The following is a 12009-nucleotide window of genomic DNA, read 5'->3' as shown; positions in this document are numbered from 1 at the left end:
GGAGGTATTGCCAAGCTTTGATGTTGCCGACACCAAAACAGGGGACAAGGGGACCTTCTCCTCATGTGCGTTTCGTCCCTTCAATTCAACGATTTCTGGCGTTTACATTTGAATGCCAGTCGAGTCCTTTGATTTTTTTTCTTTCAAATTGACATGAAAAAAAAAAAAGGTATGGCATAAAAATTGTCTACAAAAGCATAAATGAATAATGGGTATATGATTATTTCAATACGAGAGATTCTTCCCCAGTATTGACTATTTTTTCATAAATCAAGTAATTAAAGTGAAACTCTTTCCACGTCACCCAAGAGGTAGAGTGTTTGACGCGTTTTTTTTAACGTGGTATCCCCTGTAGGCCTAATCCACTAAGGCAATGGATGGGAAATGGGGATGGATGGGAAAAAAAGATTTTTCCATGGAAGGAAATTACATAAAACAGTAAATAACAATAATTTTTGCTGTCATTTTTTTTCCTCTATTTTTTGATTTTTTAAAATATATTTCACATTTTTTCCTGCTATTTGCAATTATCATTTTTTAAATAGTCGCCGCGCTGTCTCGTGCCACCTGAAAAAAATTGTCCCCTGTTTTTGGCTTGACAATACCTGCTTGTATCATACCTTATATTATTTTCAATAACACAAGTGCTCATTGTTGTGGTCGATGTCATCAGCTGATGAAAATTAAATTTCTGTGTATATATTTAAAATATTCATAATAAAAATTGGAAATGTACAGTCAGGACCAGGGGCTGGATATTCTAGCTGCATTGTCGATGTTGAATCATCTCAGCGACATTGATTTGGGATAAATATTGAACAATGATGGAAGATTCGAGAAATTTGTCAATGACATAAAACAGGTGAATTATTTAATCGATGACAATAAATGGATAATAAGGCGGTTGTCTCATTATTTTCTTGTCTTATTATTAGATATGCAACTTACTGACTTTTCGTGAGGTTTCCTAGTTTAAAGAATTGGAATCTGAAAAGGAAGTTCTGCTCGCTGGAAATCGTTCTCTGGCCGAAGTCAATCTAGCAAAGCAACCCCAACTCGTGGAGAATAAAAAAGCATTACATCAACTGTCTGAGAAAGGCTGTGAGCTGCTGCGGAAATTAAAGAAGAATCGTAAGTAATTATTTAAGCAATTATATAAACAATTATTAAATGATAATTGTGATTTTTATTTGTATTCTCCTTCGTGTCCAGAAAATAGCTGAGAAATTCTTATCGGGAGATACAGAAGTCGATGAATTCCTGGATCAATTCTTGAGCGGAAAAAAGATAATGCATTTACGAAAGGTGAAGGTAGACAAAATGCGAGAGCTGAAGAGGAAACCGAAAACGTCAACAGGGGATTATCCAACAGTGAACACCTTTCGCCGCCCAAGTTTTCTTAAAGCTATTTCCATAATGTGCCTTCGTCATGGTCATGGACTGCGACTCAGATACGTGCATTTTTTGGAGGAACTAATTATTTGGTTTCAGAGTGTTTGAGGATTAAATAATTCCCACGATAGCGCTCATCTCAGACAGCAAGACAAAAGATTACATCGTAGGCTTCACGGACCTCGGAAATTACGACGATTTTTCCACAGACATGATGGAGTGGAGAATAGCCCAGTCTTCACCAGAAAAAGAAAAAAAGCCGTCCAATCCACTCTTTGGAAACAAGAAACCAAAAACAATTCGAGGCAGAACAAATTCTGACGACAGTGGTTCTGATAACGAATGATTTATTCTCATTCGATCGAATTTTCCTAGTTATTCTCATACCTTTTTGTATTATTATTTTTTTACGTCACGCACACTGATAAATGATAAATTACGAATTGAATCAATCTGATCGAACATAATAAACATTTATTCATGGGTTTATATTGAATTTTTATTTGAGTTATAAATACCTTCAGCCCTCCTCATAAGTAAAAACTGAAATATAAAAATGTTTCATCAGGAATGTTATGGAATGATATGACTTTTACATGACCTGCAACAGAAATAAATTTATAGTAGTTTTCAAAAAGTGCACTATCCACTCTGGGTCGAATTTAAAGATTATTACCACACACTGAAAAGACACACAAAACATTGGTTTTTAAAATTGTATTCAATCGGTAAATACTACAAGTATTAGGCTATGGTGCATTTATCTGGATATATGAAAGTATTTTTGAATGAACCTTTTTGGTTAGACTGATCTCAGCTCCGTTTTTCCTGCCTCGTCGATGACTCCCTGTACCTTCTCCTTCAATCCCTCCAGCTTCCCTTTTAATAACTCTGAGCTCTTCGATGCCTCAGATTCCACTGACTGGAATTTTTGACGAGCTGATTTCAAAGCCTCCGACTGCTGATTATTTGTGTTTCAACGAATTAACAGTTATTAAAAATATCTTCACAGATTTGTCAGTGCTGTTTACTTGATTTACTTCAATAATAATTTAATGTCGTACTTACTGTTTTGGGCGGAGATATAAAATACGACGTAAATTTAAGGCCTGGATGGATTATCTGGAAAATATAATTTACTCCGAAATTTGGACTGCTAGTTACTCCGGAAATTAATCGTTTTTTCCAATAATTGTTAGCTAGCACCGTAGCGGTTGTCAACAACTAGAGGGCTAGCTAACAATTATCGGAAAAATCGATTAATTGGTGGAGTAATTAGGAGTGGCAATTTTGGAGTAAATCATCTTTTCCAGACAATCCAACCGGGCTTTAATTCCAATTTCAAAATGCGGCACTCCAGCGTAGTCAATCACTTGTTTATACACGCACTCGCGATTGATCTGATGGAGCCATATCACTGGCATCTCGACATCATCTGATCGAGAGATGAAAACATCTCGAAAATTCAAAATCCCGAACCGACCATGAAAAAATCCACGGAACGGATACGATATATCCGGCGGCGCTAGTTAATAAATAAATTTCACTCACCGGCGTTGGATGAAAATAAGTCCGCTTTCAATTTTTACCTTTCGAACAGACCTACCGTAACTGTAAACATAAAAAAAAAAAACAAATTGTTAATGAAATTTCGACCAAATAATTTTTTTACTGCAAAGGCGATTTTTAATTTTGATTTGAGAGTTTTTATTTTAAATTATTATTTAAAATTATTTATTACTTTTTATTTTAAATTTTTTTATTTTATTGGAGAGTTAATTGAATAATTAAAAATTGTTTGTAATGTAAGCATTGAATATATCAAGAATCAGGAATGAAAAAAATGACATGAAAATAAAATGAAAATGATGCTTCAAGGTCATAAAAAAATGCATACGAAACTCACCTTGCAGTCGGTTGCAAGATGCCCTCCAATCCTGAAGATCTCTCCATGTGATTCTGACGCCAAAGGTTGAAGTCGGCTTGGAAGCACCAGCATTTTCAAAGACAGCAGACAGTTCAAAAGTTCACTAATCACTCACCACACAACCAAGAATGTTTTATCAACTCAAAATCCACAAAGATCAATAAAATAATATCAAAGATTAAATAATATTTTTAATCCTTCGAATCTAATTCGCACTGTCACTTTAGTCCGTATCTAAACACACACTAAAAAATTCACAAAATCACTTGCACTGAGTCCCGCACTTTGTATTTTCAATGTTCACACGCGGCGCCGGTTTTTTGCGCTCACTAGGACCCCGATATTAACGGAATTTAAGTACGCGACGCGCGACTAGTTGTTCGACGCGCGGTCGCGGAACGACTGACTCCCCACTGAAAATGGCAGGGCGTTGGAGACGGGGGCGCTCGAGTGGGGGGTCCCCCGGCGATACTCCGCGCCTGCGCACAGAACACTTCCCATGCGCACAGAACACCCTGCATGCGCACAGAAGACCGCTCGAGTGGGGGGTCGCCAGGCGATACTCCGTGCGCATACGCACGCACACCGCGGGCAGTCTCAATTTGACGAGATACGATAATTGCGAAAATTCTTAACCGATAAATAATTCTCTCTTTAAAAAAAACAGTGCAATCACGTAAAATCCAATAGTCAGTGAAAAATAATTCATTGAAGAGAATTTAGCGTGTGGATTTTGGTCTGGTCCATCAATTTCCGAAACAAATTTTTGAAAAATTTTTCAAAATATTTCCCAAAAATACAGTTGTTTTGTTTCGATTTTTTTTTGTTTCAAAAGAACAATTTTCTGAAAAGTTGTCCAGAAATTTTTCGAAAATTTGAAAAAATATTCTGATTACAATTTTTTTTTTACCCGGTAAGTTGAAATTTTTAAAAATATATTTTATATTTTTTGCTGCTATTTTAAATTATCATTTTTTTAATAGTCCCACCAGTGCCGAACAGCTGCAGAGTGGGGATGACATGGAGATGAGGGGAAGGTGATAGTGACCGCCGCGCTGTCTCGTGCCACCTGAGAGAACTTGTCCCCTGTTTTTGGCTGCAGTTTCAGTCTCCCACTCTGTAGCCATTGAGACAGGAGAGAAAGGCCCCCAACGTTGACAGATCAAACGTGTTTGGTTTATCGAGCTCAATATTATCCAGAAAATACAAAATATTCAGTCATTTGCATGTGCAAACAATATCAGGTTGAAATTAATCGGTCGTAATCATTGGAGGGCTATTATCAGTGGACAGTCAGTACCAAACGTTATCAGTACGCCATGCCGGTGACGCCCTTCCCATTCTGAAGAATTAGTCATCTGTGGGCAGGATTTAATTATCGTACCTCGCTACAACGAAATTATCAGGATTACATTGGGGTAATTTACTGGGTTCAGGAAATATGGACAACGAAGGGCGTAAGGTCATTGTCTGTGATAATGGAACTGGGGTAAGGTTATGTTTAATTAGGATGTTATATGCGTTTACAATATTGTCGGTTTATTGAGATCCATCACTGCTTAGTATTTATAAATCTACGAATTTTCTTTCCCATTAGTTTGTCAAGTGTGGATATGCTGGTGCTAATTTTCCAGCTCACATTTTTCCATCGATTGTAGGACGACCAATTATCAGAGCCGTCAACAAAATCGGCGATATCGATGTCAAGGTGAAGATGAAATTCTCATTAACTTGATTCATTGTTTATAGCTGAGGAAGAGTGAGGCAATCATTGGTTGTTAATAACTCTCAAACTGAAGAATGAAATTCTGCGATTTTTTCCGATTTTTCTTGATGATTTTCCAAGCTTTAAGATGAATTCTCTCGTCTACTTAGGACTCGTCAAAATCGCGTCATTTAATTGGGAGCTATTCAGCATAACGTTTACCCAACTCTCCCTCACGTGAAATCTTTTTAACAACAACAGGAAAACCCGATTATCGTAAAACGAAATTTATAATCATATTGTTGTATTTTCAGCAAGAACTTTGCGTTCGTGTAAGTCAATTTGTAGTGCCCAATAGTCTTTTGTGCTAGATCTATTAAGTAAAAGCAAGAAAAAAAGGGGAAGTGATTTTCTTATCTCCGAGTGCGTAAAGACTAAACTCCAGTAAAAAAAAAAAAAAGTCCCTCAATAATAGCACAAACTCACGTACCCAAGCCGATCAGATATGTAACCAAAAAATTTATATTAAATAATTAATCGTATTTATGTGCTTTACACATTTGCCAACGAATAGGACGTGCTTAACATGCCTGTAAGTCAATACGTATCCCCTGTAACCAATTATGAATGTCCATCCAGTGCTCATGATCGTTTTTGTTTTGCTCCCAATTGAATTGCTTGACCTTTAGTTATTCAAATCCTCATGTCATGGTTTTTTAGTGCAAGTTTATTGTCGTGGTGTGTCGAATGTGTGATTGATGCAAGCCTTGGGTATTTGTTTAATTGTGATTTATTTGGATATGAAACAGGCATTGATGGTGGGTGATGAAGCCAGCAAGCTACGATCGCTTCTGGAGATTAGTTATCCCATGCAAAATGGAATTGTCAGGTATGCGTCAGAAAATAGTAGCCAAAAGCTAAAGGGTAACAAGCCGACTTCGTCCCTCCTCCAGTTCTCTCCGAATATCTCTGAATTCATCTTTTATCCTTCACAGATTCCGAGATAAATCGACTTTTCACCTTTTACCTTTCGATACTCAATGTATTCCACAGGTCAATGGTGAATAATAAGATTCATGGAAAATATATTTATAGGAATTGGACGGATATGTGTCACGTCTGGGATTACACGTTTGGCCCGGAAAAAATGAATATCAATCCACGTGAGTGCAAAATATTGCTGACGGAGCCACCGATGAATCCAAAAAAAAATCGAGAGACCATGATCAAAGTATTAATCTCCTCACAATGATCATGTCAGTGAAAATATTAAAAGAATATGCGAAATAACTGGAGGAATTTTACAGATTATGTTTGAGAAGTACCAATTTGCTGGAGTTTATATCGCGATGCAAGCTGTTCTGACTCTTTACGCCCAAGGGCTCATCAGTGGAGTTGTCGTCGATTCCGGAGATGGTGTCACCCATATCTGTCCTGTATACGAGGAATATGCACTGCCCCACTTGACTCGAAGGCTAGATATCGCTGGTCGAGACATCACAATGTATCTTATTAAATTGTTATTGCTCCGGGGTTATGCTTTCAATCATTCTGCAGACTTTGAGACTGTCAGGATGCTCAAGGAGAAATTGTGTTACATTGGGTACAACATCGAGACTGAAGAGAAATTAGCAGTTGAAACAACTGTTCTTGTGGAATCGTATACTGTATGCGAAAATTAATTTTCTACCTCGAAAGCTTGGGATTTAATTTTTTTTCAACTTATTTATATTTTTAGCTGCCTGATGGTCGAGTGATTAAAGTCGGTGGCGAGAGATTTTCTGCACCTGAGGCTCTCTTCCAACCGCATTTAATAAACGTCGAGGCCCCAGGGATCGCTGAACTAGTATTCAATACTATTCAGTCCGCAGAAATCGACATGAGGAGTGAATTGTACAAGCACATTGTTTTGAGTGGGGGCAGTACGATGTACCCAGGATTGCCATCGAGATTAGAGAGGGAAATAAAACAGCTGTACCTTGAACGAGTGCTGAAAAACGATACATCGAAACTAGGGGTAATTCAGCGAATTCTTTTTTTTTTTATTATTGTAGATCCCGTGAATTTACCTTCAACTTGTTCGCAATGTATTCTAAAATAATTAGTTATGATTCGTTTTGTGTATTCTGCAGAAATTTAAAATAAAAATCGAAGATTCACCCAGGCGCAAAGACCTCGTCTTCATGGGTGGAGCTGTCTTAGCAGAATTGACGAGAAACCGAGACTCCTTTTGGATTACGAGAGAGGATTACGAAAAAAAGGGACTGGGTGTGTTGAAACAGTTGGACAATTATGATGCGATGTAAATAGGGTAATTAATATTCTTCGGTGAATATAATGAGACAATTTGGGGAATAGAGAGGGAAATCTCTCGGTGAAATGATTTATGGGGTGAATTTTCATTGTGCGGTATCCTCAGAAGTTCGCATAAGTGTTTTTACATTTTTTTTATACCACCAAGTGTTTTGTATTTTGTGTCATCAGGTAAATCAAATATTTTAATGTCTAATTAAATGTGCAATTAACTTATTCATTGAATTATATATTAATCGTACTCTGAGGAGGTCAATTTACTGGGGCAAACGTCCGCACAAATGAAAATTCATTTTGCTAATTGGGGACTCATGAATGGAGTAGATAAACTTATTGCGCTCGCGCAGTTTGTAAATAGCGCATTTTCATTCAATTTTTTTTTCGAATCGAAATAATTCCATTTTTGTTACGATTACGATTATATTACCTTTAATTGAATAATTAAAAACACGATGAGCTCAAAATGTCCATTTATTTTTATTTAGGCAGGATTCACTGTCAGATCTAAGCAATATGTATATTCTCAATTAACTTTCATGATAGCATAAATCTAGAACAGTCTTTATTAAGTTTCATTCATTATTTGCTCACAATTTTACACAATCTTCTTTCCTCTTTTTTTTTCCTCGTATAAATAAAAGTAACAATATAAATTGTATTTTTTTCCCGTATTATACAGAGGTGAATATAATTATAATTGGCAGAATGTAACAATGGATAGTTCCTCTGGATTTTTACCTTCATTCTGTTTTACTTTTTTTTCTTGTCCATTTTGTACAAGTTTCATCTTCATTTTACGTTCAATGTGTGACAAAATTTACACTTACGTAGCGATAGATCAGTAAAAATAGCTGATTAAAGGATAATTCTCGTTAATCGAGAAAACGATGATAAAAAATACGAAATAACGTAGATTACGGGTTTAATTAAAAGAGAATGGGTTTGTCTTTGCACTGATCAATGCAGAAACTGGTGAAGCGCTTCAGGAATTTTGGATACTCTCGTTTATAGACCGCACGGAGGACAGAAGCTGGTGCCCAACCACCAGGATTCACTGCAATTCAAAATCAATCCCATTCAAAAAAATTCATTAATATATGGGAAATTGAAAATTTCGCTTGTACTCACCAACAGAGCAGTACGTAATTTTACAAGTCAGATCTTCTCGGCGTATATTCTTTGGATCTTTCGGGGGATCGATGAAGGTTTGACATACGAGGCAGACTGTCAAGTAGACCCTCACACATTTCCCAGAGTTCGGCTATAGCAAAATTAAAAACCTCAGATTAACCAAAAAATTGCAATAAAAGAGTCAATGAAACGAGAGAATCAATGATATTTTACTGGATATTGGGGATGCTCTGTGCTGTGATTACAAACAATCCACAGATCTGCAGCATCCTGGTCCTCACTGTCAGCGACACTTCGCATGTGAGACCAAAATAGGGCATCACGTTGGCTCGCTGGCCAAATTCTCTTATGGGTTTGAAGAAAGACTAAGGTATCACTGGCAATTGTTTCAACAACAGTCATGTCTTCGAGGGTGGCCTCCCAGCCACTCCTGTACTCGGGGCTGAAGAATATCTCACAGACTTCTCTCGCTGTCACTCCCTTCACCATGTGGCACGCCTTCAGGGGATCCACAACCAGACCATCTGCCTCCTCTTCACGTCTGTACATCTTCATTTCACCATCCTCTGCGAATAATTGCCAACCCCCTGCACCACCCACCCCCAAACGTGCATAATGCAGTTGCTCGAGAGTTACTTTCTCGATCTGTAAATGTGAATTTTGGCAATTCGTTTAGTTCAACGATTTATTGTGACAATTCTCCAATATTTATGTTTAATTAAACCATTAATTGTACCTCAGGCCATAATTTATGATTTTTCGCTGGTGTCACTGGGCTCAAGGCAATTGAAATCGATTTCTTCTTCAAACGATCTCTCAGCTGATTGTCCTCGTCTATCTTATCCAATCCTGTCTCAACGGCATCGTAAAACTCTTCATCGCACAGAGCACTGTGTGGTCCTTCCTTTAAAATTCAATTAACATTATTTATTATTTGTCTCGTTATTTGTTGCTTCATATTCCGCGACGATGTCATTAGCGCTTTCCACTCACTACAATAACAGGTTTTGATCGCAGCCTAATCCTTCCCATAGTTATAAAAAAATAATATTATCTCTGAACGAATTGTTCCCAGTGGATCGAGACCCTAATCCACCAAACTCTACTGATAAACTGAGCACACTATCGCTCTGTTTACCCGTCGTTATATACTTGCGTAATGCTAATTTATGGAGAACGAGTTGGCTCGCAGTTGTGGGACCAAACGTTGCATAAACCTCTGGACATGAAGCGACATACATGGAGTTCGATTAATTCTAGAGATGAAAAATGCTGGGAAATTACCACTCAATGATGAACCAAAATTCTCAGTATGCGGTTTCTATTCCCGGTAGTGGGCCCGTTAGAAATTTTGGGATCCATCTCCTTTCTCCGGTGGACGGCAATGTAAATGAGAAATCGAAACGTCTTGCATTGCAAGGTCACGCGTACCCGGAATTTTGTAACATTGTTATCCAATTAGTTGCATAACGTGGTTACAGAGAGAATAGTTTTCATCATATTGGTAAGTGCTGTGGAATTTTAATCGTGGTCTAGGTATTTCAATCTAGGCTCGCGGAATGGGTCAGGGAAAAAAATGATTATTCCCCTCGAGTTCTCATAACATAAAAAAATGCAATAATCACTGATTTAAAAAATAGAAAAACAAATCCTCTAGCGAAAAATATTTCTAATAGAAATTCCGAAAAAATAAATAATTCTTCACACGTGGAAAGTTTACCTCGTAATCGGGGCCACCATGGATGACGACTCTGGGTCTCGTGGTGTCCCCCTTCTGGATGTTGACCTGATCCTTGAGTGCTCTATACAACTCCTGCATCTTTCGTTTTTTTTCGTTCTCCTTTTCAAGTTTCCTCCGCCACGAGTCCTCCCTCTGATTCATCAATTCCACGCAATGCTGAAGGGTTGCTAGCACTCCCTCGCTGGTGGCCTTGAAGGTAATAGCCTCGCCCTTGAAATCGATGGACTGAAGGGCTGGATCGAATGTCTCGTTCTTCTCAATTTTTCCAGAGGTCTTGGCATTTTCCGCACAATTGTCGAAATATTTTTGAAGAGTGTCAACTTGCTGACTCAGGATATCTTTGAATGTCTCCAGTTCATTGAGTTTTTCCTTTAAACTCCGAGATACTCGTTTACTAAAACTTCCTCCACTCGTTGTCGACTGAGTATTCGATATCAGAGAGACTGTGCTTCCATGACGTTTTAAACTGTTCTCACTTCCGTATCCAGATTCGGCCTGTTAGCGAGTTCGAAGGTCAGTTTAATGATAATTTCAAGTAGAAAAAAAAAGAGATAACACCCTCTTCTATTCAATTACTTAATAGACTTCTTTCTGAGTAACACAAAAAATTCAAAAGGACATGTTTTATCATTTGGTCCCATCATATTTAAATGAAAGTGTGATAAAAATCTTACTTTGTACGATTTCAATACATCAACCCAGCGTTGTTTCTCTTCTTGAGAATTTGCTCGAAGATACCAGACGAGACAATCATTCACCGACACATCAAATCGACACTCGTCAAACTCATGGCCCTGAAGTTAAAAATAATAATTCAGAATTATCAGAATAATAATGCCCACTCAAATGTATTCCCCCGAGGTACTTGAGTGGAATTTATCCATTAGAATTTGGATGAGTGAATTAACGCGCACTATCCTACGATTAAAAAATGTCCATCAGTCGTGAATTAATTACATTTTTCAATAATAAATACTAAAAGAACCTAATCAAAGGTATAATAATGAAAATATGATAAGAGGAATGTAAGCATGAATTACGATGATACCTTGATATCAGCTTTGTACAGACTGATGGAGCCACGACATCCAAAGCCACTGTCTTGCTCAGACTTATAATAAGACAATGTGCCATCTTTCAAAACAATAAAACGTATCTGCCACCCATGAATGTAATTCGTCCACTTCGACAGTGTGCCCTGAAGCTCTGGCACGGTAACACCATCTGATTCTTCCTCATCAATGTCATCACCATTAATTCCAATTTCCATCATCTCTGCGTCCTCGTTGTTTATCGGTGCACAATTGGCCATTATCGTCAATCCTCACTCTACTATTCCCACAAATATTCCAAATACTTCAATATTTTCCTCACTAAGTCAATTTGACGGATACAAGAAAAACAACGGTCTCAAGTCGTTAGTGAAGTCAGTATCCGAATGGAAATCGTCTCATCACCGTGAGTCATGCGGATGTCATACAGATGACAGAAATTCACTTGTGATAATTGTATGAAAAATTTTAATAAACTCCGCCCATTTGTCAGACTCTCGATCCCCTCGGAATCACTTAATTTGCTATGTGATAGGATTCAAGTAATAATTTATGGCTCTGGATGGCGTACATTACTGAGAGACTGTCTCAACCATTCGATACGTCTCAGACAGTGTCAGGATGATGAAATGTTGCACTAGTTGTCTTGATAAAAATTACTCAGCTCTCGGAGATTGTCGGCCAGCTCATGATTTTCCTCGCAAAACCGATTTTCACTGACTCATTTTTTTTTTCACTCGTTCAAGGA

At 37.7% G+C, this 12009-nt stretch overlaps 2 protein-coding genes and 1 long non-coding RNA gene across 5 annotated transcripts; 2 read left to right on the top strand and 1 right to left on the bottom strand.

Annotated features, from left to right (window-relative positions):
* Window positions 1-589: 589 nt before the first annotated feature.
* LOC105268893 (uncharacterized) lies at window positions 590-1591 on the top strand. The gene is made up of 3 exons (XR_892385.1): window positions 590-862; window positions 936-1131; window positions 1213-1591. It is a non-coding gene; the product is annotated as an uncharacterized lncRNA (long non-coding RNA).
* Window positions 1592-4339: 2748 nt separating this feature from the next.
* Arp2 (Actin-related protein 2) lies at window positions 4340-7801 on the top strand. 3 transcript variants are annotated; one of them, XM_011308774.1, is made up of 9 exons: window positions 4340-4808; window positions 4917-5027; window positions 5339-5356; window positions 5599-5616; window positions 5834-5913; window positions 6120-6255; window positions 6332-6691; window positions 6763-7041; window positions 7157-7801. In XM_011308774.1, the coding sequence occupies exons 1-9, from the start codon at window positions 4761-4763 to the stop codon at window positions 7328-7330; spliced, it is 1224 nt and encodes a 407-aa protein (XP_011307076.1). In that variant the 5' UTR covers window positions 4340-4760; the 3' UTR covers window positions 7331-7801. The 3 variants fall into 3 exon arrangements, with proteins under 3 accessions (XP_011307076.1, XP_011307077.1, XP_011307078.1); XM_011308775.1 differs by lacking the exon at window positions 5599-5616 and having other exon boundaries at window positions 4341-4808; XM_011308776.1 differs by lacking the exons at window positions 5339-5356; window positions 5599-5616 and having other exon boundaries at window positions 4343-4808.
* An 81-nt stretch (window positions 7802-7882) lies between these two features.
* cert (ceramide transfer protein) lies at window positions 7883-12009 on the bottom strand. Its single transcript, XM_011308777.1, has 7 exons — window positions 11258-12009; window positions 10884-11003; window positions 10189-10704; window positions 9205-9372; window positions 8682-9113; window positions 8466-8598; window positions 7883-8391 (listed from the first exon to the last, which is right to left on the bottom strand). Exons 1-7 carry the CDS (start codon window positions 11519-11521, stop codon window positions 8264-8266), a joined length of 1761 nt encoding a protein of 586 aa, XP_011307079.1. The 5' UTR covers window positions 11522-12009; the 3' UTR covers window positions 7883-8263.

The sequence above is a fragment of the Fopius arisanus genome, unplaced genomic scaffold (genome assembly GCF_000806365.1).
Source record: "Fopius arisanus strain USDA-PBARC FA_bdor unplaced genomic scaffold, ASM80636v1 scaffold00062, whole genome shotgun sequence".
NCBI classification, from domain to species: Eukaryota; Metazoa; Arthropoda; class Insecta; order Hymenoptera; family Braconidae; genus Fopius; species Fopius arisanus.
This window is presented reverse-complemented; position numbering and strand designations above follow the sequence as displayed.

Bases quoted from the DNA above. Each gene is read 5' to 3' on its own strand.
- Arp2 (XM_011308774.1), top strand. From the start codon at position 4,761: ATGGACAACGAAGGGCGTAAGGTCATTGTCTGTGATAATGGAACTGGG. The intron at 4,809-4,916 runs GTAAGGTTATGT...CTTTCCCATTAG, and splicing joins TCTGTGATAATGGAACTGGG to TTTGTCAAGTGTGGATATGC. The intron at 7,042-7,156 runs GTAATTCAGCGA...TGTATTCTGCAG, and splicing joins ACGATACATCGAAACTAGGG to AAATTTAAAATAAAAATCGA.
- cert (XM_011308777.1), bottom strand. From the start codon at position 11,521: ATGGCCAATTGTGCACCGATAAACAACGAGGACGCAGAGATGATGGAA. The intron at 9,114-9,204 runs GTACAATTAATG...TCACATTTACAG, and splicing joins ATCATAAATTATGGCCTGAG to ATCGAGAAAGTAACTCTCGA. The intron at 8,392-8,465 runs GTGAGTACAAGC...TTTGAATTGCAG, and splicing joins AATTACGTACTGCTCTGTTG to TGAATCCTGGTGGTTGGGCA.